The 26,947-nt window shown below is 37.3% G+C and overlaps 1 protein-coding gene across 12 annotated transcripts in view; it reads right to left on the reverse strand.

Annotated features, from left to right (window-relative positions):
* Positions 1–26,947, reverse strand: part of LOC106877701 (rho GTPase-activating protein 23) — a 372,660-nt gene that overhangs the window by 236,835 nt on the left and 108,878 nt on the right. The window contains exon 1 of one of the 12 annotated variants that reach the window (XM_014926656.3): positions 10,090–10,909. The exons of 7 other annotated variants lie outside the window; for them this stretch is intronic. In XM_014926656.3, the coding sequence (XP_014782142.1) occupies positions 10,090–10,263 (174 nt within the window). In that variant the 5' untranslated portion in view covers positions 10,264–10,909. Of the gene's footprint in view, positions 1–10,089; positions 10,910–26,947 lie in introns of those variants that run through there. 4 more of the 12 variants (XM_014926655.3, XM_052970826.2, XM_089357935.1 and 1 more) reach the window with 4 other exon arrangements.

Raw genomic sequence — 26,947 nt, forward strand, 5'->3', positions numbered from 1 at the left:
ACTATGTATCTGCCTCTCCCCTCACACATTTGCAGTGTATCCAACTACATGTCTTTCATTCTCTCAACCTTTCCTTGTCTACTATATCACTATTATTGTTCTACAACTCTTCCCAACTCATGTGTCATGGATCACCCCTATACGTTTGTTCACTATTCACTATATCCACCCCTCATTTCTACCCAATCTCTACAGTCTATATTCATACCTCAATACTGTTTACTCATTATATACACCTCTTATCTCCCTATCTCCTATCTCTAGCTATCCCTCACTCTCCCCATACACTTTTTCAACCTCTACTTTCCCTTCTGTCCCCACTCCCATCTACTCACCTTTTACCCAGAAGGTCCACCCTGACACTTCCTCAGCATTAATTCATGTCTCTTTCCAGCACCCACCTCTAGTTACTTTCACCCACACTTCTATAATGTGATTAGTAATGTGGATCCTTTACAGCAAGAACCTGTTCTGGTCTGAATCCTCTTTTCAAGCTTTAATCTTTCTTCTAGCATAAAACTGCCTCCCTCTCAACTGTAGTCTAAGTCAAATGAGATCTTACTCTTGCAAGAGCCATGGTAACCCCCTTAGTGCTGGTGCCATGAAAAATGCACCCACTACATTCTGTAAAGTGGTTGGCATTAGGAAGGGCATATAGTCATAGAAACCATGCCAAAGCAGATATTGGAGTACAATCAATCTTTAGACCTGCTGGATCCTGTCAGATCATCAACACATGCCAGCATGGGAGATGAGAACTGAAAGATGATATCTACATGCACACAAACACACACACATATACATATATATATATATATATATATATATATATATATACATACATACATATATATATGGTGGTTGTCTACTCCTTAAACAGAGTTTGACCACCTCCTGCACCTACACCTTAGCCCTTTCATGGCGTCTGATGTGGCTTTTTAAACCAGACAGTGTTTTGAAAAAACACCCACACAGATATATATACACATACATAAATATATACATATACATACGTAAATATATACATACACACACACATATATATACACACACACATATATACATATATATACATACACATATATACACATATATACATACATACACACACACACACACACACACACACACACACACACACACATATATATACAAATATGTATACACACACACACACACACACACACTGTAGGTAAGGAAAAAATCCAAGCATTATCCACTTGAAGCCCATTTGCTTTTTCCAGTATTACGATCCAGTATGTACTTGTTGTCATCATCATACTGATTTGAGGTACATATTCTTTTCTAGGCATGAAATTTTTGGGGGTAGGGGCCAGACGATTAGATCACCCCCAGTACACAACTGATAATTTATTGACCCCAAAAGGATGAAAGACAAAGTTGACCTCGGCGGAATTTGAACTCAGAACATAAATACAAAATACTGCTAAGCATTTCTTATTTCTTTACTGCTCACAAGGGGCTACACACAGAGGGGACAAACAAGGATAGACAAAGGGATTAAGTCGATTACATCGACCCCAGTGCATAACTGGTACTTAATTTATCGACCCCGAAACGATGAAAGGCAAAGTCGACCTCGGTGGAATTTGAACTCAGAACGTAATGGCAAACGAAATACCGCTAAGCATTTCGCCCGGCGCGCTAACGTTTCTGCCAGCTCGCTGCCTTTGAGGTATATATTAGAGATGTAAGTTGTTGGTTGAGTTATATAAGAAATAGGAATATAGAAAATGTTTAATAATAACAAAATATTTTCTATATTCCTCTTTTGCTATATATATATATATATATATATACACACACATACATTCATGTGTATGTATACTGAATGTATATACGTTTATTGCTTGTAGATTATAAGAGACTACCTTGTAAGGGTATGGTCGGAAGATGTAGTGTCCACAGAGGATATGAGACATACAGACAGACATAACTTTGATATCAATCACACATAAATGATATGTGACTGATATTCCAGTATTCCTGAAATATACACTCAATTATATTCAAACATAGCTAACCATATAACACAATTATACATAAACACACAATTATATCAATATAAATTCTAATAACCATGCAAGCCATTACATACTGTAATAGCCTCCAAATTACTAGAGTTCATGTTTTGTGGATTAGAACAGATTTGAGCTAAATCTCTCCTTGGATATGAAACTGGTCTATTACAGTTAACATTCACCAGATGATCTGGTTGTATTTAGAATACACTGTTTTGTCAAGAAACAAAATGAAACATACAGTAGATTTGAACTGGTGAGACTTATTGGGAGGCGGCAGATCAGTAAGTTATTTGCTTGACTACTGGGACTCTACAGAAACCACGTCTTGTCTAGAATAGGGAGGGAGGGGGAACAATTATTTCCATTCTTTCAGCTTACAGCAAATGAGTGGGTTGTCTCCCTTGCAGAGGTAACTGAGCGGCTGCACACACACACGCACACACGCACGCACGCACGCACGCACGCACGCACGCACGCACGCACGCACGCACGCACACCCTCTGTAGTGACTCCTGCATGCATGCATGCAATGCATATCTCATAAGAAATATATAAAATGAATACAAATAAATTTGATTTTAATACAAATCTTCCATTTTTATCAAAGAAACCTCAGGAAAGAACTTACTCACTTAACATTGCATATGTTGACTTTAAGTACCTGGTGTCCCTGATGTGTGTGTGTGTGTGTGTGTGTGAGTAAAGTCTCCCTCATGTTGGCATGTTCATGTATTTAAAGAGGGAGAAAAAAATTATTCTGACATTCTGAGTGCTGATGAATCTAATTTAAATGAAAACCTAGAAAGTATACAATAGATATTTTTACATGGAATGTAGCATAAAGGAATCCAAACATTTCAGCAAATCTAATAGCACTACTAATAATAATGATAGAATTAAAGAGACATATGTTTAAGCTGGATGTGACCTTAGACGTTTGCAGTTTTCAATGTACTTAATCACATTTCCACAATCCTGTGAATCAGCAGTCCCCAACCTTTTTTGCACTAGCGACTGGTTTCATGTAAGACAATTTTTTCTGCTGACTGGAAGGTGCGTGTGGTGTTGGTCCTGCATATATACTATGGACAATGAAATGTATAATATAGGCGCGGGCATGGCTGTGTGGTTAGGAAGCTTGCTACCCAGCTACATGGTTTCAGGTTCAGTCCCACCGCGTGGCACCTTGGGCAAGTGTCTTCTGCTATAGCCCTGGGCCGACCGAAGCTTTGTGATTGAATTTGGTAGGCGGAAGTTACTGCCGTGTGTGTATATATTTGTGCTTGTGCCTCTCCAAAAGAGAGAGAGAGGGAATGACTTAATTATTATATATATAATACATATATTTTATATACACTGCAAAACACCCTGCAGACTGAGTTAGTCAATATAAAAAAAAAGAAAAATTTCTAAAATTTCTTCTGTCTGTGCAGTCCAATACCAAATGATCTATGGCCAAATGCTGGTCTGTAGCCTGGTGGTTGTGGACTCATTCTGTAGAGTAATTACTTAACCCTTTTGTTACCATATTTCTTATTTCTTTATTGCCCACAAGGGGCTAAACATAAAGGGGACAAACAAGGACAGACAAAGGGATTAAGTCGATTACATTGACCCCAGTGAGCAACTGGTACTTAATTTATCGATCTCGAAAAGATGAAAGGCAAAGTTGACCTCAGTGGAATTTGAACTCAGAAAGTAACGGCAGATGAAATACCGCTAAGCAGTTCGCCTGGTGTGCTAACGTTTCTGCCAGCTCGCCGCCTTTTTTACCATATTTCTGTTGAGATGCTCCATTTCTTTCGATTAATTCTAAATATAGGGTGTTCAAAAAGTCTCTCTGCAGTAAGTATTTTATTGGCAAATAAATATTTAGAATATAGTATAAGATTGCAGAAGATTATATTAGACTTTACAAGAATTTAAAAAACTTTATAAGGTGTTGATAGTGTCGTCCTTCATTTTCAATACATAAGTTGACTCTTCTACACATGTTTTGAAATACATCTTGGAGAGTCAAGATGAAAAAACTTCACTGCGGAGAGACTTTTTGAACACCATGTATAACAAATGATTTAGTAAAATAACGTAGTTATCATTAAGCTAATGTTAGGAACATAAAGTGTGACTAAGGTTTGGTGGAAGATTTTAATTCAGAACATTTGAAAACAAGACATTTGTACTAGAAAGCCAGAGGTGGTTTCAACTGGGTTAGTATCAAAATAGTTAAATCTCAAACACTCTTTTCACTCAACTAGTTCTATAATTAATTAATATTTTTCAGGAATAATCTAGTGTGATTTGGAATGGTATGATGTAACACAGTTTGTGTGTAAGATAACACTGTATGGTGTGAGGTGATACAGAATGGTTCAAGGTGACATGGTATGATGTAATGTAGCATAGAACGGTTTATGACATTACAGAATAGCACAAGGTAACACAGTTCAGTACAACTTCATGCATAGACAGAGTAAGGTGACACATTGGTTTAAAACACTAGTTCTCAAGCCATGTGTCACAAAACACTATTGTACCATAGAACAATACTATGCCACAGAACACTGATGTACCTTTAGGGAATGTCTGTGTACTGTGGATTTTTAATGCCCTAGAAAATTTATCTGAATGCATGACCATATTAATAAAAACATGCCATTCACAATTTTTCTTATATACATGTTTGTATATACAGGTCGTCGTCGACTTACGACCACAATTGGTTCCGACTGACTGGTCATAAGTCGATTTAGTCGTAAGTTGGCCTATAGGCCTACATAGCTTTGTTTTATATTTTTACATTCGTAAGGTACATTCTCAGGTAAAAGTCAAACACAACATTTTTTTTTTACTATTATACTGGCGTTAGTCATAAATTTCTAAGTCTCAAGCAGTCGTCTTATAAACAAATATGATATCTCTGCAACAGGATATTCATCCAACAGTTGGGATAACCACTGTGGTGATTGATTACCAAACCTAGGGGAAGCATTTATTAGCTAACATAATCTGTAGATGAGTAAATTTCTAAGAAATTAAAGCCATTAGATTTCAACTGGACTATTTACTATTACTGCCAGGAGTTGGTGCACCAATCATCATAAAGTCGGTTATAAGTTGTATAGGTCACAAGTCAACAACGACCTGTATATTAACTAGCAGGACTGTGTCACAAACTAAGGGAGTCTGAAAAGAGGGAGGTCATGACCTCTGCAAGAGATCATAGCAGATCATCACTTCCACCTGGCTGGTCACAGTCTCTGTCAAGCCCAGACCCCTTTGATTACTATCTATGGACCCCTGTGATTACTATTCTATTCAAGTGGACCCCCCATAGTCATTTGATGTTTAAAAACTAGTTTTATAGAAACTTCTTTCAAAATTCCTATTTTGTTTTTCATATGTTAACTTCTGTAGGTTGAATTGTGGAAAATGTTAGAGAAAGAAACCTATTTTTTTGCAATACATACTAATACACACATCTAAAGCAAAGTTTTTTTCAGGAGTCCTTAAAATACTATTGCAAATCCTTAATTTATTCTTTTTCTACGTGGACTCCCCAAAATCTTACATGGACCCTGATTGAGAACCTCTGGTCTAGCCGATCAACAGTACTCGAAATCTGCTATGACTTGGGTACTACCTGACATAAAAGAGGCAGACTGAAGATCACTTGGTGATGGACATTTCACAATGACCTGAAGACAGCCAATACTATGTGGATTGGATGTGCAAGAGTAACAGCCAACAGAACCAAGCAGAGGAAGCTTGTTGCCCAATGCGCTGAGCAGTGCAGGAGGAGCTAAAGTATAATTAATAAAACAAGGAAAGCAATAGCTTTCTATATTTTTTTCTACATTTTAAAAGCAAATTTTATTTAAAGCAGTTGTGTTTTTTTAACTTTCTATGTAGGCCAGTAATTTAGTCTTTGATCTGTAATGTAATATAAAGTCAAGCATATTAAGAACACAGATCAAAGATGACACAAAGAGTGTAATGTTACTGTGCAGCATGATTAAAAATGACGCAAAATGGATGAGGTTGTTGTTGTTGTTTAGCCACGGGCTAACTAATTGCATAAGCCTTTCAACTATAATCATTCTTTTTCTGAAGTACAGTAAACCCACCATATCATCAGTCTTTTCTAAGATAGTGAGACGTATATTGGGGGAGATTTGGCTGCTATTTCCAGCAGGTTCATCAACTACATAGAGAAGTGGTTCTCAACTCGGGTCCATGTAAGATTTTGTTGTTGAAGTTTATCTGCCATAAATTCGTTATACTTCTACAATTCACAAAATATTTTTTCCTGATAATAATTGATTATTAAAATATAATAGGATTTTTTAAACATTGAATGGCTGTAGGGGCCCATCTGAAAAAAAAAAAAACAGGAGGCAAAGGGGTCTATAGGTAAAAAAAAAAAATGGTTGAGAAACACTGATATAGAGGTTCCTTCATTAACTTTGGTATGAGATGACATGCCTCAAATAAACTCCATCCAATCAATGCAACCATGAAAAAGTGGACCATATATGACGATGAAGATGATGAGTGACCAGTCAATACATAACAATAACCTCTAAAGCGGCGAGCTGGCAGAATCGTTAGCATGCCGGCCGGAATGCTTAGCGGTATTTCGGCTGCCGTTACGTTCTAAGTTCAAATTCCGCCGAGGTCGACTTTGTCTTTCATCCCTTCGGGGTTAATTAAATAAGTACCAGTAAGGCACTGGGGTTGACGTAATCGACTTAATCGCTTTGTCAGTCCTTGTTTGTCCCCTCTATGTTTAGCCTCCTGAGGGCAATAAAAAAAAAAATACATAACAATAACCAGTCAATGTATAACAGTGACCAGTTAATATATAACTGATTGGTCTATATAACTGTGAATAGTGTATCAAATAATAGTGACCAATCAACTGTGAAGTGACCAGTCAATATATAATAGTGATCAGCCAGCACCGAATGAGAGTGGTTCAATGTTGTAAGCGATGCATGACACACTGTGTACCATGTCTGGAGTTACATGGGATGAGATTGTCCACCAGATTTTGTTATGTGGTAGATTTAACATGTAATTCAAGTTTAACCTCACAACCTGGTCCTTCAGTGCAGCAAACATTCAAACTAGAGCCCTGTTACAGTCCTCACATATATCTTAAACACACTGAACTGAAGATGTCCAAACAGACTGAACATCATCCACATCAATCATGCCAGTCTGCGTGTGTCCCCTGCAAGCATCATGGACCCTGCTCCACGTCCCTTCACTTATTTAACATGAAAGCCTTTAATAAATTTGAAAAAGGAGTGGCTGTGTGGTAAGTAGCTTGTTTATGAACCACATGGTTCCGGGTTCAGTCCCACTGCGTGGCACCTTGGGCAAGTGTATTCTACTATAGCCTCAAGCCAGCCAAAGCCTTGTGAGTGGATTTGGTAGATAGAAACTGAAAGAAGCCCGTCATATATATATATATATATATATATATATATATATATGTATGTGTGAGTGTGTTTGTGTGTCCCCCCAACATTGCTTGACAACCGATGCTGGTGTGTTTACGTCCCTGTAACTTAGCAGTTCGGCAAAAGAGCCCGATAGAATAAGTACTAGGCTTACATAGAATAAGTCCTGGGGTCGATTTGCTCGACTAAAGACGGTGCTCCAGCATGGCCGCAGTCAAATGATTGAAACAAGTAAAAGAGTAAATAAATGAGACACCTGGACTTGCAGCTCTTACTGATCATTGCTACACTCTTTCTTAAAGGTGAGTAACCATGTAGCTTCTCTATAAGAACCTGCTTGCTCTTCCCTCCTCCTTTACCCTAGACCCTCATTTCCTCAAATAAATGCTGCCCCTCACTAGTTAGTGATCTTACTAACTCACTAGAGCTAGTGGCACAAAAAAAAAAAAAAAAAAAAAAAAAAACCAAAAATCAAAAAGCACCCAGTACACTCTGTAGAGTAGTTGGCATTAAAATAAGTATCCAACTGGAGAAACCAGGCTGCAGACACTGGAGCATGATGCAATCCTTGGATCCATTGAATCCTGTCAAATAATCCAACCCATTCCAGGATGGAACATGGATGTTAAATAATGATGATGATGATATGTTCATGAAGATGGCGCCTTGGTGAAAATTGTGCAGCATTACATGTATGTTACTCCATTATAGGTGACATAATCAGGAGGCACTGCCACCTATCTGTCAGATAGTTCTAAATCAAAATTGGAAAATATATCAGTCTCGTACTGCTAGAAATAGTAGCCAAATCTCCATCAAAATTTTCTATCCCGTTTTACAAAACAGGAAGGACACATTCAGTAATGTATTTCTAGATGTGCCATATCTAGTAAAATACTGTTTGACCACAGCTTGAACATCTGTTATTTTATCTAAAGTTTGATCAGAACTGATCTGTGACTACAAAAAAAGCACAATGGCAAGAGTTACTTAAAGTGGAATTAGATGTTTAGGGGAATTACATGTTGAGAGAGAGAGGAAAGAGAGGAGAGAGAGAGAAAAAGAGATAAAGGAAAGGGAGAGAGGGGGAGAGAGAGGGAGAGACCCATATAAATATCTACAGAGATAGCTCCTTAATAACTCATTATATAAAGGTCATACGAAATAGATACAGACCACCTAACTATAAGGATATCCCTTAATAACTCAAAATAAAAAGGCTCTGATAGATAAAGGTCCCTTATTTACAGAGGTAACCCATTAATAATTTATGCAGAAGTCTTGTTGGAGACCCCCTATCTACAGAGGTAACTCCCTAATAACTCATTATACAAAAGTCCTTTCAGAGACCCTTCCCCTATTTATGGAGGTAACCCATTCAGAATTCTTCATGCAGCACAAGAGTCTCCAACCACATGTCATGGACCAGTACCAGGCTGCTCTTATTTTAACTGTCCTGTTATTTGTACTGTTGTCCATTGTCCAGACCTCATGTCCATTGACCTCTGTGAAGAGGTCACAGATGTGTGATGAAAGATTTCTTGACAATGGACAAGAGTTAAATAATAAAATAAGAACAGTAATAAATGAGTGAAGAAAAATATATAGTGCTTGTGTTTATTTGGAAAAAAAAAAATGACCATTCTGAAATACAACAATATGTTTCAACACATGATTTTGCATCAGAAATCTTGCAAAACGAATTGATAAATATAATAATTTTATTTCTATTTTATTCTATTTTATCATGGTCTGTACAGTGTTTTTGCATTAGATATGTAATATATATATATATATATAGATATATAGATATATATATTTGTATTTTGTAATGGGTGTGATTCCCCAGTCTGTGGGAAAATTGTCTTGCATGAAACAGGTCCATGGTGCAAAAAAAGGTAGGGGATAGCTGATGTAGAAGTCTTGTCAGAAACCCCCTAACTGCAGAGGTAACCCATCAATACTCCATTATCCACAATCAGTAATCCAATAACTCCATCAAAAACAATAAAATTGAAAACATAAACAAAACGAAATACAACTCAATTATTAATGATTCAAGAATCAATAAACTAGCTATGGTAGGCTATTTCACCTCACTGCTAATCTTTCAGGTTAATATTCAACTGTTTTGGTACTATTGTTTAGCCCTCGGCCTTGATCCAGCAGACCAAATGATCAACTGTGTTCCAACTGTGACAATGCCATTTTTTTTTTTTACCTACAAGGGACTACATTGTCCAATGTAAGCTTACTCTTTTCTCAGATGGTAATGTGAAAGATCTGAGATAAACTTAGCTCCTACTTCTAGCAGGCCCAGCAACCAAGTAGTAATTCTCACATAAGTTGATGCTATTTAATCCTGGGTTAGGTCTGAGCGAACAGAACCGAGCAAAGATGCTCCAGCTTGGATCGTACTATAATTTTCATAAAGACATCTTAGTTTGATTTGAAAGAGATTTGGGTGCTATTTCTAACAGGTTGATTGGCCATGTAGATGCTACCTCATGGCTAATAAAGGTAGGAGCCAAAGTTTGTGAAATGACATGAAATATAAAAATAATAAAACAACCTACCGTAGTGTAGATGGTACTGATGGTGGTGGTACAGAGAGTACCAATTGTGGTACATTGTTCTATCACAGTGGTTGTCATTCCTGATCGACGAAAAGGCAATTTCTCCCGGCCCCAATTTCGGAGGAGCTGGATTTTCCTCGAGGGTTTGTCTGTGCTCAATATAATCTTCAGCATCTTGCTTGCTAGAGATCACTGCCACTAAAGAGTACAGAGAGTAAGCCAGGTAGGAGCTGACCAAATTAACAATTAGCAGACCACTGATGAATACTGAAAAGTACTTGGGATGGCATCTAGGAGAAGGACCAAGGTATAGCCACATTGCCAATTGCACATTGAAACTTCCTCTTCCAGCAGAAATTTATACCCACTTTCAATTGATTCTGGATTCTTCTGGAGATTTCCACTTTCTGTTTGGAAATATAGTTACAGTTTTAAGGATCTGTATGTCAGCTCTAGATGGAGCTGCCTGTTACCACAAGATGTCTATCACTTCTCAGGAGGAGCAAGGGTGATGAAAGGTAAAGTGAAAATGTGGTGACTTCAACAATGTCCAGTTAGATTATATTGGTGAATTGATACAGATTTCAGTAACAATTGTAAATGGAATGTTCTTTAATAGTAAGAGTCTCTTGAACACAATGTACAGGAGTTCGAACCTGGATATCAATTATGCTCTCATTCTCTCCAACACAACATACACAGTTCCAAACTTTATTTTCTCAAACATTGATTATATCCAATATATTCCAGTTATTTTCTCAGTTATCACAAGATATTTATATATACAACACACACACACACACACACACATATATATATATATATATATATATATATAAAGAGTCTATCTCCTTTCACTTATAAACAGTCACTGGCTCTATTTTGGCAAGTTACATTTATATTTTCTGATAATTTGAAGTTTTCACAAAGTTTGTCTGATGTCTTGCTTACAGTATTGAAAGCGAGAAGGAAGTGATAAAAATATACAAACATAAGTTTCAGTTCAAAGAAAGATAATTTGGGTTATTTCTTTGAAAAACAGCAAAAGAAAGAAATATAGGTGAGTGGTAAAATAGAATAAAGAATAGATAAAATTTGTAGGTGGAAATGAAATACTGAGAATAGCTTTACAGAACTAAGTCACTTGTTAATATCTTCACCGAATTTGTTTGTGGGTAGGATTGTAGTTGTTTTTGTTGTTATATTCATAGAAAGTGGAGACTAAAAAGCTTAAAGGAGATACAAAAGGAATAAATAGTTTAACAATGAGCCAAACAGGCGGCAGAGGAGCAAGTGTGAAGCAGATATGGTTAAATGAAGACAGGGGAAAAGTGTCAAACACCTTACAAAATATGATGTACTTGCTACAGCCAGTTCCAAATTTTGTTGATTAAAAAGTTTATAATGAACAAGGAGTAACGAATATCAATTCAAAAAAAATTATCCCTCTACACTCACAGTTCAGTCCTTATATTTAACAAATAGATTTAAAAAGTAAAATCTAAAATCGAAAGATCAGGATAAGGACTAAACTGAGTTGAAGATTGAAGTATAGATATACATGTAGAGGGAGCAATCTGGAATGACTCTAAGTATATCCTATGTGTGCATGTGTGTATAATTTCCGATTTCAGGTTCTGGGAGATCTCCACACTAAATCTGATACAATTTGATGCTGTTGTTGTTGTTATTGTTGTTATTATTATTATATTGTAAATAATAATTATAATTGTAAATTGTAATAATATATTGTATAAGAAATTATTTAACAAATTCCATTGAAGTCACAGAAAACAGGTGAAGTCATCAAAAAATTCCAGTGAAGATAAATAGAAATATCCAAATAATATATAATGAAAATTATATAATATATAATAATAATAATAATATGTTGTATATGTATAGATATATATGTATAGATATATATGTATAGGTATATATGTATATGTGCACGTTTTTAAGTTTTTGGGTATATTAGCTTTTCTTTTGTTTTCTTTTTTTCTTTAAGGAATTAAAAGTACATTGTTTGTTTGTTTGTTTTGTTATTAGGCCAGCTGAGAAGAGGTGGACAAGGTGGCGTCGTGATGGTGTTAGAGAGTTCCTCCTAGATCCTCCTGGCTGCATGCACGTCTGGTAACGTTGGCAGCCACCAACAAACTAATATGGTTGATATTCACTTGTGAAGAAGGGCAGCAGATATAGGTGGATATGAGATGGGGGAGGGGCAGAGAGAGAGAGAGAGAGAGAGAGAGAGTACAGGTAGAAAGGAAAAGAAAAAGGAAGGCAGGGAATGTGGGGGCGAGTAGGAGGAAAACTAGGAGAAAAAGGAAGAGATGAGAGAGAGAGATAAAGAAGGAGAGAGAGAGAGAGAGATGAAGGAAATGAGGTGAAAAAGAAGGAGTCAGAGAGAAAGAAAGTTAAGAATTTATACATCAAACACACATACACATACATGTATGTATGCATGCATGCACACATACATACACATACATACACAGACATGTACACACACACACACACACACACACACAGTCCACACAGTCAATTGCACAAATTTTCAGGTAATTACCTGGCAGTTCCCTCACTACACCACCAGCACCTATCCCATCACCCTCTACCACTCCTCCTTGCTGAGTTGCTGTCGATGATGATGATGATGATGATGATGGTGGTGGTGGTTGCAGCAGTGACAGTGATGATGGAGCTATGAAAGCATTCTGGTAGGAGAGGGAGGGAGGGAGGGAGAGGGAGAGGGAGAGAGAAAAAGAAAGAAGTAAGTACAGCTGGCATTCCATCATCCAAGAAAGGTAACAAACATTACAGAGATTGTGAAGAAGCTCATCCTGCTTCTCTTTCTCTCTGTTTATGTTTGTTTATATATATATATATATATATATATATATTGTATATATATAATGTATATATGTATATCTACATACATACACACGCACAGGTAGCAGCAGTCCTCATGTTCAAAAACTGTCCCTTTCTCACACACACTCCTGTCAACAACAACAGCATCAACAACAGTTGTAGTTTGGTTGCTATAACAAAGGTATTATTAGGGAACAGAGTGGCCCCTTTTTTTAAACAACATTCCCTAGTTTCTACCCCGCCACCTCTCCCTTAAACTACTTCGCTCCCTTCATTCCAATAAACCTCACAATCCAGCAGACACCCCAGTTTTTACACATCAGGGTTGTTGTTGTTGTTGTTGTTTTGGGGATAGCAAAGGGGGAGAAATTGATATGCAAACAATGTTTTGGAGTAAGTACTGGGGTTCACAGAAAGAAGAGAATGTAGGCAAAGAGGAAGAGGGATAGCTACCCAGCCAACCAGTAACTTTCTCCCCTCAAATATAGGAAAGTCAGATGAAAAAAAACAAAAAACAAAAAAAAAAAACTGTAAATATTAGCTTTCTTCCCCAGGTGAAAAATAGGGGTTGTTAAAGATTTTCCCTGCCATGATCTCTCTTCTCTCTAGCAAGAAATAGGGGTCGCTAAAGATCTTCATTACAATGACCTCTCTACTCTCTTGTGAAAAATTAGGGTAACTAAAGATCTTCACTACCATCATCTCTCTACTTTTTAGTTAAAAATGGGGGTTACTAACGATCACTTCCTCTACTAATAAGAGTTGTGTTGGTGATGTTGTAAATCTCATCTCTCTCCCATCACACACACATAAGCACTGAGATGTACTTCAGATTCCCCAATTCCCAGTTCTCCACGTGATTATGTTGATGATGATGATAAGCCTTGTTTAACCTATCTTCTATTTAAATCACTCCCGGAATGTTATCGAGTTCCGGTAACCAAAGACCTGATATCCTTTAGCCCTTTAGAATTCAGATTAGTTTGTCAAATGTATTGGTTTTTTTATTCACATTGTTTTGAATTAACCATGCATTATCTTGTAGCTTTGAGATTTCGATGATGGGATTGTTTACTTTTACTATGGTATTATAGAGTGGATGTAAGAGACTGTATTTGGCTAATTTGAACATAAAACAAATAAGAATATTTTGTTTGGATTTGGCCAGTTGAAATGCTAAAGGGTTTTGATGTCCCTGTAACGTAGTGGATCAGTAAAAGACACCAATAGAATGAAAACCAGGTTTAAAAAAGAAATAAAGAACTGGGGTCAATTTATTCAACTACAGTTCCTCAAGGCAGTGTCCCAGTATGGCTGCAGTCTAATGACTGAAACAAGTAAAAGATAAACGATGTATATATACATATATATGTCTATGTATATTTTTTTCTCAGTGTTTGTCACCCACTACCACCTGACAGCTAATGTTGATTTGTTTACATCCCCATAACTTAGTGGTCTGGCGTAAGAGACTGATAAAGTAAATACCAGGCTTATAAATAAAAATACTGGGGTCAATTCATTCGACTAAAATTCTTCAAAGTGGTGCCCCAGCATGGCCACAGTCTGACTGAAACAGTAAAAGATAAACCATTACTGAAAGATAAGCACTGGGGTCAATTTGTGTGACTAAAACCCTTCAATGTGGTGCCCCAGCATGGCCAGTCCAATAAGTGAAACAAGTTAATGAATGCAAAAGCAGTGGATATGTGAAAGTTATTGTCTAACTATAACTTCTGAGGATTGTGACACAGAATGGAGTATACAACTATACACTCTGAATTGTAACATTAGAGCAACATAGTTATGAAATACCTTCTTACGCATCATAATAGTTCTATAAAAGTAGTTTAATGTGTTAATTATTATTTAATTAGTAATAATGACGCTGGAGCGATCAGAGCTGAACATTTGTCGTAATGTTTTAATGTAATGAGATACTGGTGTCTGTCTGTCTGCTGCTTCTTCATGGTCCATCATGTTGTGTTTCTCTCTCCACTATAACCATATACTGAGCAGTACAGGCTATGTACCCATGCTTCTACAGTCACAATAAACCCCTACGTGTCAGAGTGTGCAGTGAGGGCCTCAACAAAACGCATGTACGGAATATCTGGGAAGTACTGTATTTGGAAAATACTCAATATAAAGAAAAAGATGTCCAGCTTGAACATAAACTGTAAGGAAAGCATGAACCAGATGGGAATTCCAGAGGATTGACATACCTGGGTGGACGGAATGGATTTAGATGTTAGTGTGGATCCTGAGGGAGAGAGGAGAGGTGGGTGTGTCTATCGTCATCTAGCTGTAAAAATTCTGCCAAAACAGTCACAGAAGTCTGGTGCAGGCCTCGGCCAGGCCGGCTCTTGTGGTGCCATCCCACCCATGCTAGCATGGAACATGGATGTTAAATGATGATGATGATGATATATACCATCCCAATTTATCATCCAGCACCATTCTAAGTACATACCCTTTACTTACCAAGTTTTCAGGAATCCCTTGATAGACATGAGTCATTTATTTACTCATCTTTACAGATAAATACCCTCTATTTACCTGTAATTGCCAGCTACCCAGATTTGTACTTATTGACAGTGAGTTCAATAGGTACCTAGCCAGAGTTTTACCAATTAAATTCACTGTCACACCTAACAGAATGTGTCCCAGCTGTTGCATCTGCAACCACCAATCATAAGACACTAAATATCAACTCCAGATCCGTGTTATGGTTGTATTAGTTTATTTTTTTGTATATCACTTTATCCGGGATCTCAGAGATTTGGAGGAAGTTGGTTTTAAACAAGAGACCGGGCTCAAATATTTACAACAGCATGGACTCTCAAAAGGTACCCAAAAGTCACCAGGTGATGGTGTTAAAGGGGCTGATGGATTATGAAGGGTACTGTGGTTGTGAAATATTTTGGTATAGCACACAGATATCATTGCAAGATAGATCAGTACACAGGTGAGTATGTTGAAAGGAATGGATTACCAGAGCAATTGGCACTGGGCCACCACAAGAAAGACTACGTTGGCTAAATATAAATGTAGCTTTCTAAGCTGGCATGAAAGACAGGATAACAACAACAATAAACAGTAACACGAAGAAGAAGAAGAAGGCCTCTCCAAATATACAACGTCAATATTCGTCAGGATAGCTGAAGTCAAGCTAGGTTCTCCGTCATAATCCATACGACAAGCAGCTATGACGTCATCAGCCACAAGCTGAATACCCAAAACTCTTCTAAAATTACTTACCCATAATGCCTTTTGGCAGTAACATCAACATTTTGCAATGACGACATTTAATCACAAGCATCAAGGATTGGCAATTTCTAATGAAACATCACAAGTTTTTTTGTTTTTTTTCCCCCCCTCTTCGTTTACTTTTCATCATTACTACTACAACTACTACTACTACTATAGAAAGGTACAGGTATGAGTAGAGGTGTGGGTAGAGATGCCTGTGGAGTTCTGGTATTTATTGTTGTTATGATGTCATTGCAAAGAAGGAAATAGACAAAATAATTATTATAATAATAATGATGACGATGATCTTTTCTTCTATAGGCACAAGGCCTGAAATTTTGGGGAAGGGGATAAGTCACTAACTTTGACACCAGTACTCAACTGGTACTTATTTCACAAACCCCGAAAGGATTAAAGACAAAGACAAACTTTGGCAGAATTTGAACTCAGAACATACAGCCAGAAGAAATGCCACTAAGCATTTTGTTTGGTGCGCTAACAAATTCTTCCAGTTTGCCACCATAATAATTATTTGTTATAGACAAAAGCCTGAAATGTTGTGGGAGGGGGTAAGTCAATTGCAACGACCCCAGTGCTCAACTGGTGCTTATTTTATTGACCCCAAAAGGATGAAAGACAAAGTCAATCTCGGCAGAATTTGAACTCAGAGCATGAATTTTGCCTGCTATGCTAATGATTCTGCCAGCTCACCACATTACTACTACTACTACTACTAATAATAATAATAATGATAATGATAATAATAATAATTATAATAATCCTTTCTACAAAAGGCACAAGGCTTGAAATTTTGGGGGAGGGGGCTAGTTGGTTGCATTGACCCCAGTGTTTCACTGGTACTTAATTTATCGACCCCCGAAAGGATGAAAGGCAAAGTTGAATTTGAACTCAAAATGTAGCAGGAGACAAAATACTGCTAAGCACTTCATCCTGGCATGCTAACAGTTCTGCCAGTTCACCACTTTAATAATAATAATAGTAATTATTATCATATCAACAACAACAACTACATCACAGTCCCAAATAATGAAGAAATTCAATATGAGTGACATAGAAAAAAATAGTAACATACCAGGACCTAGCTATTGAATTACAGAGACTATGGAAAGTGTGGGTAGAATGTATCCCAGTAGTTATAGATGCATTGGGAACTATTCCTAAGGATCTGAACAGATGGATAGAGGAAATGGGCATAAAACCCAGTTTAGTACAGCTCCAGAAAATAGTGTTATTAGGGACAGCTAGAATACTTAGCATCTAAGGTTACTTGTAGCCCGATGTTGAGAATTTTTATTTTCCAACAGTCTAATCTGTTGTGTGTGTATATATCAATAACAACAACAACAACTACAATATAAACTATATTTCAGCAGTTATTTTATTATCAATATTATGGTACCTCTGTAAGGTACCATAATATTGAGTTGGCAGAATCATAAGCACGATGGGCAAAAAGCTTAGCAGCATTTCGGCCACCTTTTACATTCTGAGATCAAATTCTGCTGAGGTCAACTTCACCTTTCATCCTTTCAGGGTTGATAAAATAAATACCAGTTGAGTACTGGGGTTGATATAATCGACTTACTCCCTCCCCTGAATTTGCTGGTTTTGTGCCAAAATTTGAAACCAATATTATGGTACCTCTGTAGGATATAGTAATGGATCACAGATAGTACCTCCCTCTCCAAGAGAGCCATGGAGTCTGAAAGTTCCTTTGTCTGATAAAGCTGGACTACAGATGAGGCCACTTTCGTTAAATAACCACAGATATTGATGGAACCTGTTTAATACAGTCACACACTATATAAACATGTCTATTTCATAACCATACACACACACATTATATCTTTTAATTGTTTCAGTCATTAGGCTGTGGCCATACTGGGGCACCACCTTGAAGAATTTTAGTTGGATGAATCAACCCCAATACTTTTTTCATTTTTTAAAAGCTTGGTACTTGTTCTATCAGTCTCTTTTGGTGAACCACTAAGTTGTGGGGATGTAAATACACCATCACTGGTTGTCAAGTGATGGCGGGGAACAAATGTGACACACACACACACACACACACACACACATATATGATGGGCTTCTTTTACTTTCCGTCTACTGAATCCACTCACAAGGCTTTGGTCTACCTGAGGCTAAAGTAGAAGACACTCGCTCAAGGTGTCATGCAGTGGGACTGAACCTGGAACCAAGCTTCTTATCACACAGTCACGCCTGTGCTTATATATATAATATCATATACATATGTGTGTGTGTGTGTGTGTCTATGTCATAACCATACATAGTTAACCATAGCCAATCTGTGATATAGATGATCCACAACAAACAATAAAACTCTTTGCTATTCAATTAATTGTAAAGAAACTCAATTTAAATATTACAATTAAACTCCTACACACACACACACACACACACACATGCATACAAGAGTGACCAACTGCTTTGGTTTGTTACAACTGCTGGTGTTGCCTCCATTCAAACACTGTGGTTGTATAGAAAGCATGTTTCCATTATTCAGAATGATATTTTCTCTTTGAAATTCTATCTATGTTAAATTTTATCATAGCTTTTAAGTCATAGATTAACCATTTAGTCCTATTTTTCTTACGTTGGTAGAACATTATTCAAAAGAGACTTGGTAGCTATTTCTAGCCTGTTGAAAAACCATATAAAAACTTCTTCATTGGCTTGAAGTAGTAGTGTTAAATATTGGCTTGAAGTGGTATTGTTAAATATGTTAGGTTAGAACTATAAATTGAAAAATATTCAATGGTATTACAACATATAAAGGTGGTGTTGGCAAGATCATTTGCAAGCTGGATAAAATGTTTCAAATTCTGTCAAGGTTGACTTTGCCTTTCATCCTTTTGGGGTTGATAAAATGAGTACCGGAGACGCAATGGCCCAGTGGTTAGGGCAGCGGACTCGCAGTCGGAGGTTCGCGGTTTCGATTCCCAGACCAGGCGTTGTGTGTGTTTATTGAGCGAAAACACCTAAAGCTCCACGAGGCTCCGGCAGGGGATGGTGGCGAACCCTGCTGTACTCTTCCACCACAACTTTCTCTCACTCTTACATCCTGTTTCTTGAGTAACGCTGTGATGGACTAGCATCCTGTCCAGCTGGGGGGGAACACATACACCATAGAAACCAGGAAACCGGGCCCATGAGCCTGGTTAGGCTTTAAAAGGGCGCATAAAAAATAATAAAATGAGTACCAGCTCAGAACTGGGGTTGATGCAATTGACTAACTTCCAACCCCTAAAATTGCTGGCCTTGTGCCAAAATTAGAAAAAAGTTATAGCAAGCAACAACACCGTTAGTGGTTTTAAAGTTAACACAAGTGGCTGTGTGGTAAGTAGCTTGCTTACCAGCCACATGGTTCCGGGTTCAGTCCCACTGCGTGGCACCTTGGGCAAGTGTCTTCTGCTATAGCCTCGGGCCGACCAAAGCTTTGTGAGTGGATTTGGTAGACGGAAACTGAAAGAAGCCCGTTGTATATATGTATATGTATATATATATGTGTGTGTGTTTGTGTGTCTGTGTTTGTCCCCCGCAACATCGCTTAACAGATGCTGGTGTGTTTACGTCCCTGTAACTCAGCGGTTCAGCAAAAGAGATCAATAGAATAAGTACTAGGCTTACAAAGAATAAGCTCTGGGGGGTCGATTTGCTCGACTAAAGGCGGTGCTCCAGCATGGTCACAGTCAAATGACTGAAACAAGTAAGAGTAAAGAGTATATGGCTTTCTGTTGTATGACTAGTAGTGAATCTGACGTAGAAAAGCAGCTTTGGGTTTGTAGATTTAGGGAACTGAAACAGCAGAAGGATAAATTTAGGGCAGAGAGAATTACTCATGAGAAGAAACCGTCAAATAGGAATCTAGATTGGAATGAATTACCAAGTTTCTGAGAGCATCATCTTACATCCATATCACATGTAGCATTATGACTATTGCTGGATCAGGATGGTAACATATTTTATTGGCAGAGCTCTGCTAATATGAATATCAGAAAGTGTTGCAGAGAATCCTAAGGAAACACACACACACAACTTGTGAAAGTTTACACTGTCTATCTGTAGCTCTTCTTAATAGAAACAAATGAGAAACATCCTAGTCATTGCTTCTAATGTACACAAATATTTTATCATTGTTGCAAAAAAAAATTTGAAAAAAAAAGAAAAAAAAAAGAACACAAGAAGTCTACTAAACATTTGCATTGGATAACAACAACAACAACAACAACAGCAGCAACAATTTGTTGTTATTTTCTCTTTTTTTATAGAGTGGTCTCAAATTTACCAAGAAGAATTCATTTCATGAATAATACATTTTGAAATCATTAACGGTAGAAAATATATACATCTTAGTGAAAGACAGAAGGAATTTAACATCTCATCGATCATCAGGCCGGCAGGCCGGCAGACACACACAGACACACACATAGACACACAATTTCTCATTGTTTGGCGTTTAATATGAGGAATGTTCCATTGTGGAATTCAGGGAATCAATTGCAAGATAAATCTAATGATATTGTTTAGTTGTGGTAAGGTTAGTGACATTTGGCCTAGTTCCAGGGTATGTCTGGAAGAAAAGATAATTTATGACAGCAGAGGAGGGAAATGTAGGGGAGAAAAGATGTGAGGGAATACACCGAAATGAAAGATGAAATGAAATAGGTGATGACATTAGAGGAAACATGACTAAATTATCTCTTGGATAGTGATTAGTAAATGTAATTTTAATAATTAGCCCTGTCATATAAATAGATTTGTCCAATATAGAATAAAGATGAAGATATTAACTATAATTATACAGTCTTAATTTATGATAGAGTCCTGGGTATGACTTTAAACTGCATCTGGTTTGGAAATTCCAGAGACCCTGGTTTGGAAATTCCAGAGTTTTGAGGCATGGAGAAGTACCTCTTAGCCATTATTGTTCTTTGGTTTACTCTGACCTAGAGTAGTAGCATCTGTCAGCGTACGTGCTACAGGTTAAATGATATGTAAACACCTGAGGTAGAGTATGTTGAAATCATGGGATGCAGCATCATGGATACTCTTTACTCTTTTACTTGTTACAATAATTTGACGGTGGCCATGCTGGAGCACAGCCTTTAGTCGAGCAAAGTGACGCCAGGACTTATTCTTTGTAAGCCTAGTACTTATTCTGTTGGTCTCTTTTGCCGAACTGCTAAGTGACGGGGACATAAACACACCAGCATCGGTTGTCAAGCAATGCTAGGGGGACAAACACAGACACATGAACATACACATATATATATATACATATATACGACGGGCTCCTTTCAGTTTCTGTCTACCAAATCCGCTCACAAAGCTTTGGTTGGCATGAGGCTATAGTAGAAGACATTTGCCCAAGATTCCACGCAGTGGGACTGAACTTGGAACCATGGGTTAGTAAGCAAGTTACTTACCACACAGCCACTCCTGGAACTATTTCAGCAGATGATCTGATTGAGTCAATAACAAATATCAATAGCCAGGACCAACCAGTTCAGTTAGTGAGCCACTGCTTTCATCTGTAGTCATGGCATGCACAGATGAAGTATTTCAGTTAAGTGAATGACTAATGTGACTAAATTTCCAGGCCAGACGTTCATGCCCTTGTCACATGTCTGGCATGGAAGGGTTACATTGGTCTGAGCAAGTTGCCTAACCTAGATGATAATGATGTTGAAGATGCTAAAGATGGCCTGAAGGACCTTTTAGTAAGGCAGAAAAGCCCTCAAATTCCGAGTAAGCATTTCTCTTTGAAAATATTGATAAGGAAAACAGAGAACATCTATGTGGTCAGTCGACCTGTTAGAAATAGCAGCTAAATGATCTTCAAATCAGTGAGATTTCCCCGATTTCTAATCTATGAGTGGAGCAATAGCAGTGGCTACGGATAAGTGGACAATACAGCACAGTAAAATATAGCAATACCCTTCTGCCGTCCTACTAAGGATCAACAATGACTGCAGGCCTGAAAATAGAACCTAGCTTTGTCTTCCATACTTACTGGAATAATTTAAATAATATTAATCTTTCACTACATGGCTCAGTGGTTAGAGTGTCATGCTCACAATCATGAGTTGTGACTTCGATTTTCGGACTGGGCTGTGTTGTGTTCTTGAGCAAGACACTTCATTTCACGTTGTTCCAGTTCACTCAGCTGTAGAAATGAGTTGTGGCATCATTGACAGCTATTTTTAGCAGGTTGAATAACCATATAAAGGACTGAAATAAACTGACACCGTTGTCACCATCAGCCAAAATAATCCAAGAAGAGAGCTTCTACATGGTTACTCAATCTACAGAGATAGCAGTCAAAGCTTCCTAAAAAACAACAACAAAAAAGGAAGTACAAGAGAATGTGTTTGTGATACATGAAAAGGCTCCAGTGTACTCTGCAAAGTAGTTGGTGCTAGGAAGGGTAACCAACCACAGAAACCCTGCCAAAGCAGACATTGGAGCTTGGTAAAGTTCTCTGGCTTGCCAGCACCTGTCAAACCGTCCAACCCATGCCAGCAGGGAAAACAGATGTTAAACGGTGATGGTGATGATAAATGTACTCCAAGACATATGATTGAAATGGACAGGGTTGTCATGGCTCGAATGACTTTTACAGGTTTATTCAATCAGAAATAACCTGTGGATTTACAAAAAAACAACAGGAACCAACAGAAAGTGGGTGGGGGTTGTGGTGGGGGTGGTAATAGTGGAGAAGTGTGTGTGTGGGGAGGGAATCAAAGGAAGGCTCTCTAAAGATTAACTGATTAATTAATTAATCAGTGCAGGTTGTTGCCAATGGTTACAGAAAGAACTTGAAGAGAACGCGATTAGTAGTAGTAGTAGTAGTAGTAGTAGTAGTAGTAGTGTATATTAAACCGTTAATATATGCCCATTACCATATATTGTCATCATCATCATCATCATCAATCATTATTATTATTATTATTATTATTTAAATATTTTTGTTTAATGTACTGCACCTCAGAAATCTTATGTTTCTAGTAACACACTAGGGGATATAAATAAACTAGATGATGATGATGATGATGATGATGATGGCAATGATAATAATAATAATAATAATAATAATAATAATAATAATAACGATAATAATAATTAAAGGAGTCAACTAGTGTATAGACAGGCGAGGCTATCTGTAGAATTATGGTTGTGAATATGTGTACATATATAAACAAGCAAAAGTATATATAGAATGTGTGTGGGACTGTGTGTATGTATATAAATAACTGAGTGAGAATATAAAATCGTGTATGCGGATGTGTATGTGTCAATAGACAAAAGAGGATGTATAAAAAATTGTGTGTGAATGTGTGTATGTATAGACAGAGGAGGGTATATATAGATTTGTGTGTGTGAATATGTATATAGGCAAGTTAGGATGTTTACAGAATTGTGTTAGTGTATGTAAGTATTGAGACAGTCTGAGGGTGTATATGGAATATTGTGTGCGTGTGTGTGTGTCAATGTGGTTGCATGTAAGCAAGTGAGGGTATATATATATATATATATATATATAACTGCATATATAGACAGACAGGTATGTAGAAATGTGTGTGTGTGAAAGTGTTTCTTTATATAAGTAGGTGAAGATGTATATAGAACTGTGTTTGTGAAAATGCGAGTATACATATGTGTGTATGTGAAAGTGTGTATGTATACGTAGACAGAAGAGAATGATGAGAGAGAGAGAGAGAGATCATCATCATCATCATCATCATCATCATTGTCATTAAAATATTTTCTATATTTTGCAGTTATTTTTAATTGATGTTAGCACCAGTCTGTATCCACCTCCACATATGTGTGTGTGTGTGTGTGTGTGTGTGTGTGTGTATGAGTGTGTGTATGTATGAATGTATGTGTAAATGTACATGTATCTTCACATGTGTATGCATGTATGTGTGTGTATGTGTGTATGTCTAGATGTATATGTATGCATGTGTCGGTATACCAACAGACTTGCTTCCATACTTCCTCAGTAACAAAAATAATCATCTCTTACATAGTAGAAGGGGAGGGGTAAGAGGGGTGATATTAGAAGTGGTGGTGGTGTGTTGGTGTCTGTGACTTTCCCCAATTACATTACTGATATGAATTGGAAGAGAAAAAAAAAAAGAGATCACGCAACCATTCGTATGTCAGAATCTCACCTCAAAATAATGGTGCGTGGGACATCTTTCTTTAAATCGAGGAAATATATAACCCACCCTGTAAATATGTTGAATTCTCGATGAGTTGGTCACAGCTGAAATCTTGTTTTTCTTTCTTAAGATACCTGACAACATGTCAGGTATAAAACTGGTTTACCTACCCATCATATGACACATATACATAGTCACGTGAAGCTCAAAGACAAGATAAGAGATGCCAAACCAAAATGCTCACCAAAAGTTAGTCCCCATCTGACAGACACATACACATATGTACACATAGTTTTCATGCTAGTCAGTGGAAACTGTACAAGTGGAGATAAAGATGTGCCAAACAGGTTTACCATTATTCTTGTGATTCAGAAGAAATCGCTTTTACTCACCTGAAAGAGACAAAAAAAATGAGTAAATTAAATCACCTTTTCAACATTGGATTAACAAAGAAACACATAACAACCAAACAGAATTGGTAAATTTCACTAAACTATAAGAGTACAGATGAATGGGTGCACCACTGTGTAGTCACTTGTATGCTAGAAATAATAGACAAATCTTCTTCAAATTACATCTTACTGTCACAATAAAAAAAAAGAAGGATTCATTGGATACTGTAGGCCATTGTCTAGCTTCCACCACAAAGGGGTAGTCATGGTTGGAATGACTTTCATTATAGAGCTGACAGGACAGGATTGACCTAGTGCTCAACAACAACACAATATCTATAATAGTATCCAGTAGAGGAGCAAGGCTGACCTGGGGTTAAATAACAACAAACCTACAATAATATCAATAGAAAACCAATGTTGAGAGAGGATTAACTCTTTAGCAGGCATGTCAAACTGTAGCGTCTTTAAGGGCCACATTGCTCACAAACATGTTGTCACGGGAGCTGCATATTTTTAAACACTCGTTTACAACAAAGATTTCTGTCATATCAATTCTTTATTATTAAGTAAAAAATATTTAAAAATCTTTTATTTGCTCATCAATAGTGCAATTTTTATTTGTGACACTAACCATCCTGTCAATGATCTTGATGTCCCCAGTTTATTATACTATCTTTCACTCAAGATACTATATGACCCAACAAACTGACCAGTATCCAATCACCAAGTGGCTGTTTGGTTAGAAGTTTGCTTCCCAATCCTGTAGTCTTGGGTTTATTCCCACTATGTGGCACCTTTGGCAATTATCTTCAACTATAGTCCCAATCCAACCAAAGGCTTATGAGTAGATTTGGTAGAAGGAAACTGAAAGATGTGTGTATGTATGTATCTGTTATCATCATCATCGTTTAATGTCCGTTTTCCATGCTGGCATGGGATGGATGGTTTGACTGGGGACTGGCAAGCCAGGAGGCCTCACTAGGCTCCAATCTGATCTGGCAATGTTTCTACAGCTAGATGCCCTTCCTAATGCCAACCACTCAGAGTGTAGTGGGTGCTTTTTACATGCCACCGGCACGGGAAGCCAGTGAGGCAGCATTGACAATGACCCACGCATGAATGGTGCTTATTGCGTGCCACCAGCACGGGAAGCCAGTGAGGCAGCATTGACAATGACCCACGCATGAATGGTGCTTATTGTGTGCCACCAGCACGAGAGCCTTTCTGTTTGTTCCTCTCACCACTGTTTGAAACTGGTCTTGGCTTGTCTATGTGTCATAACTTAGTGGTTTGGCATAAAAGACTGATAGAATGAATACCAGCTAAAAAAAAAAAAAAAAAAATTGGGGTTAATTTGTTTGACTAAGCCCTTTAAAGTGGTGCCCCAGCATGGCCACAGTCCAATGTAAAACAAGTAAAAGATAAACAATAAAAGACGAGTAAAAGTTTACTGAAATAAACTTTAATCAATAAGTAACAATTGCATTGCTCCAGCATGGTCAGAGCCAGTTGACTGAAACAAGTAAAACAACAAATTTTAATAAATTGTGAAATAAATTGACGTCGCACAGAAAAGGTTAATAATTCTGGATTTTATAACTGAAGGTAATAGACACACACGCACACACACACATATATACACACATGCATACACATACATACAAACATAAACACACACGTATATACAAAAACTCTGCTTCCGTTAACAATTCCGGCAGGAATCTCGCTATCAGATAGCAGCTGTTCTAAATAGATTTACCTTTTAGTTTACACTATTCCTTGATGTTACCCCAGGGTATACTGCACACAAAAAAACAAACAAACAAACAAACAAAAACAAAACAAAACAAACAAAATCACAGTACAAATCATTGAAAAATAAACAAATTTTCTATTAAAAGCATAAAATTAATATTGTTGTTGTTGTTATTGCCTCATGGCAGGGTTTAAAAAAAAAATATATTATCTGAATCCATTTATTAATTGAAATGAAAATAATGTCAGCAAGCTGTGTTTATATTTTGGGGTTCAAGGATTCTTCACTTTCAATAGTGGCAGGAGATACATTTCAATAGTTACTGAAGAAAATCCAATAGATTAACCCACTAGATTAATGATAATCCA

The sequence above is a fragment of the Octopus bimaculoides genome, chromosome 9, assembly GCF_046866305.1.
Source record: "Octopus bimaculoides isolate indiv1 chromosome 9, ASM4686630v1, whole genome shotgun sequence".
Classification (NCBI taxonomy): Eukaryota; Metazoa; Mollusca; class Cephalopoda; order Octopoda; family Octopodidae; genus Octopus; species Octopus bimaculoides.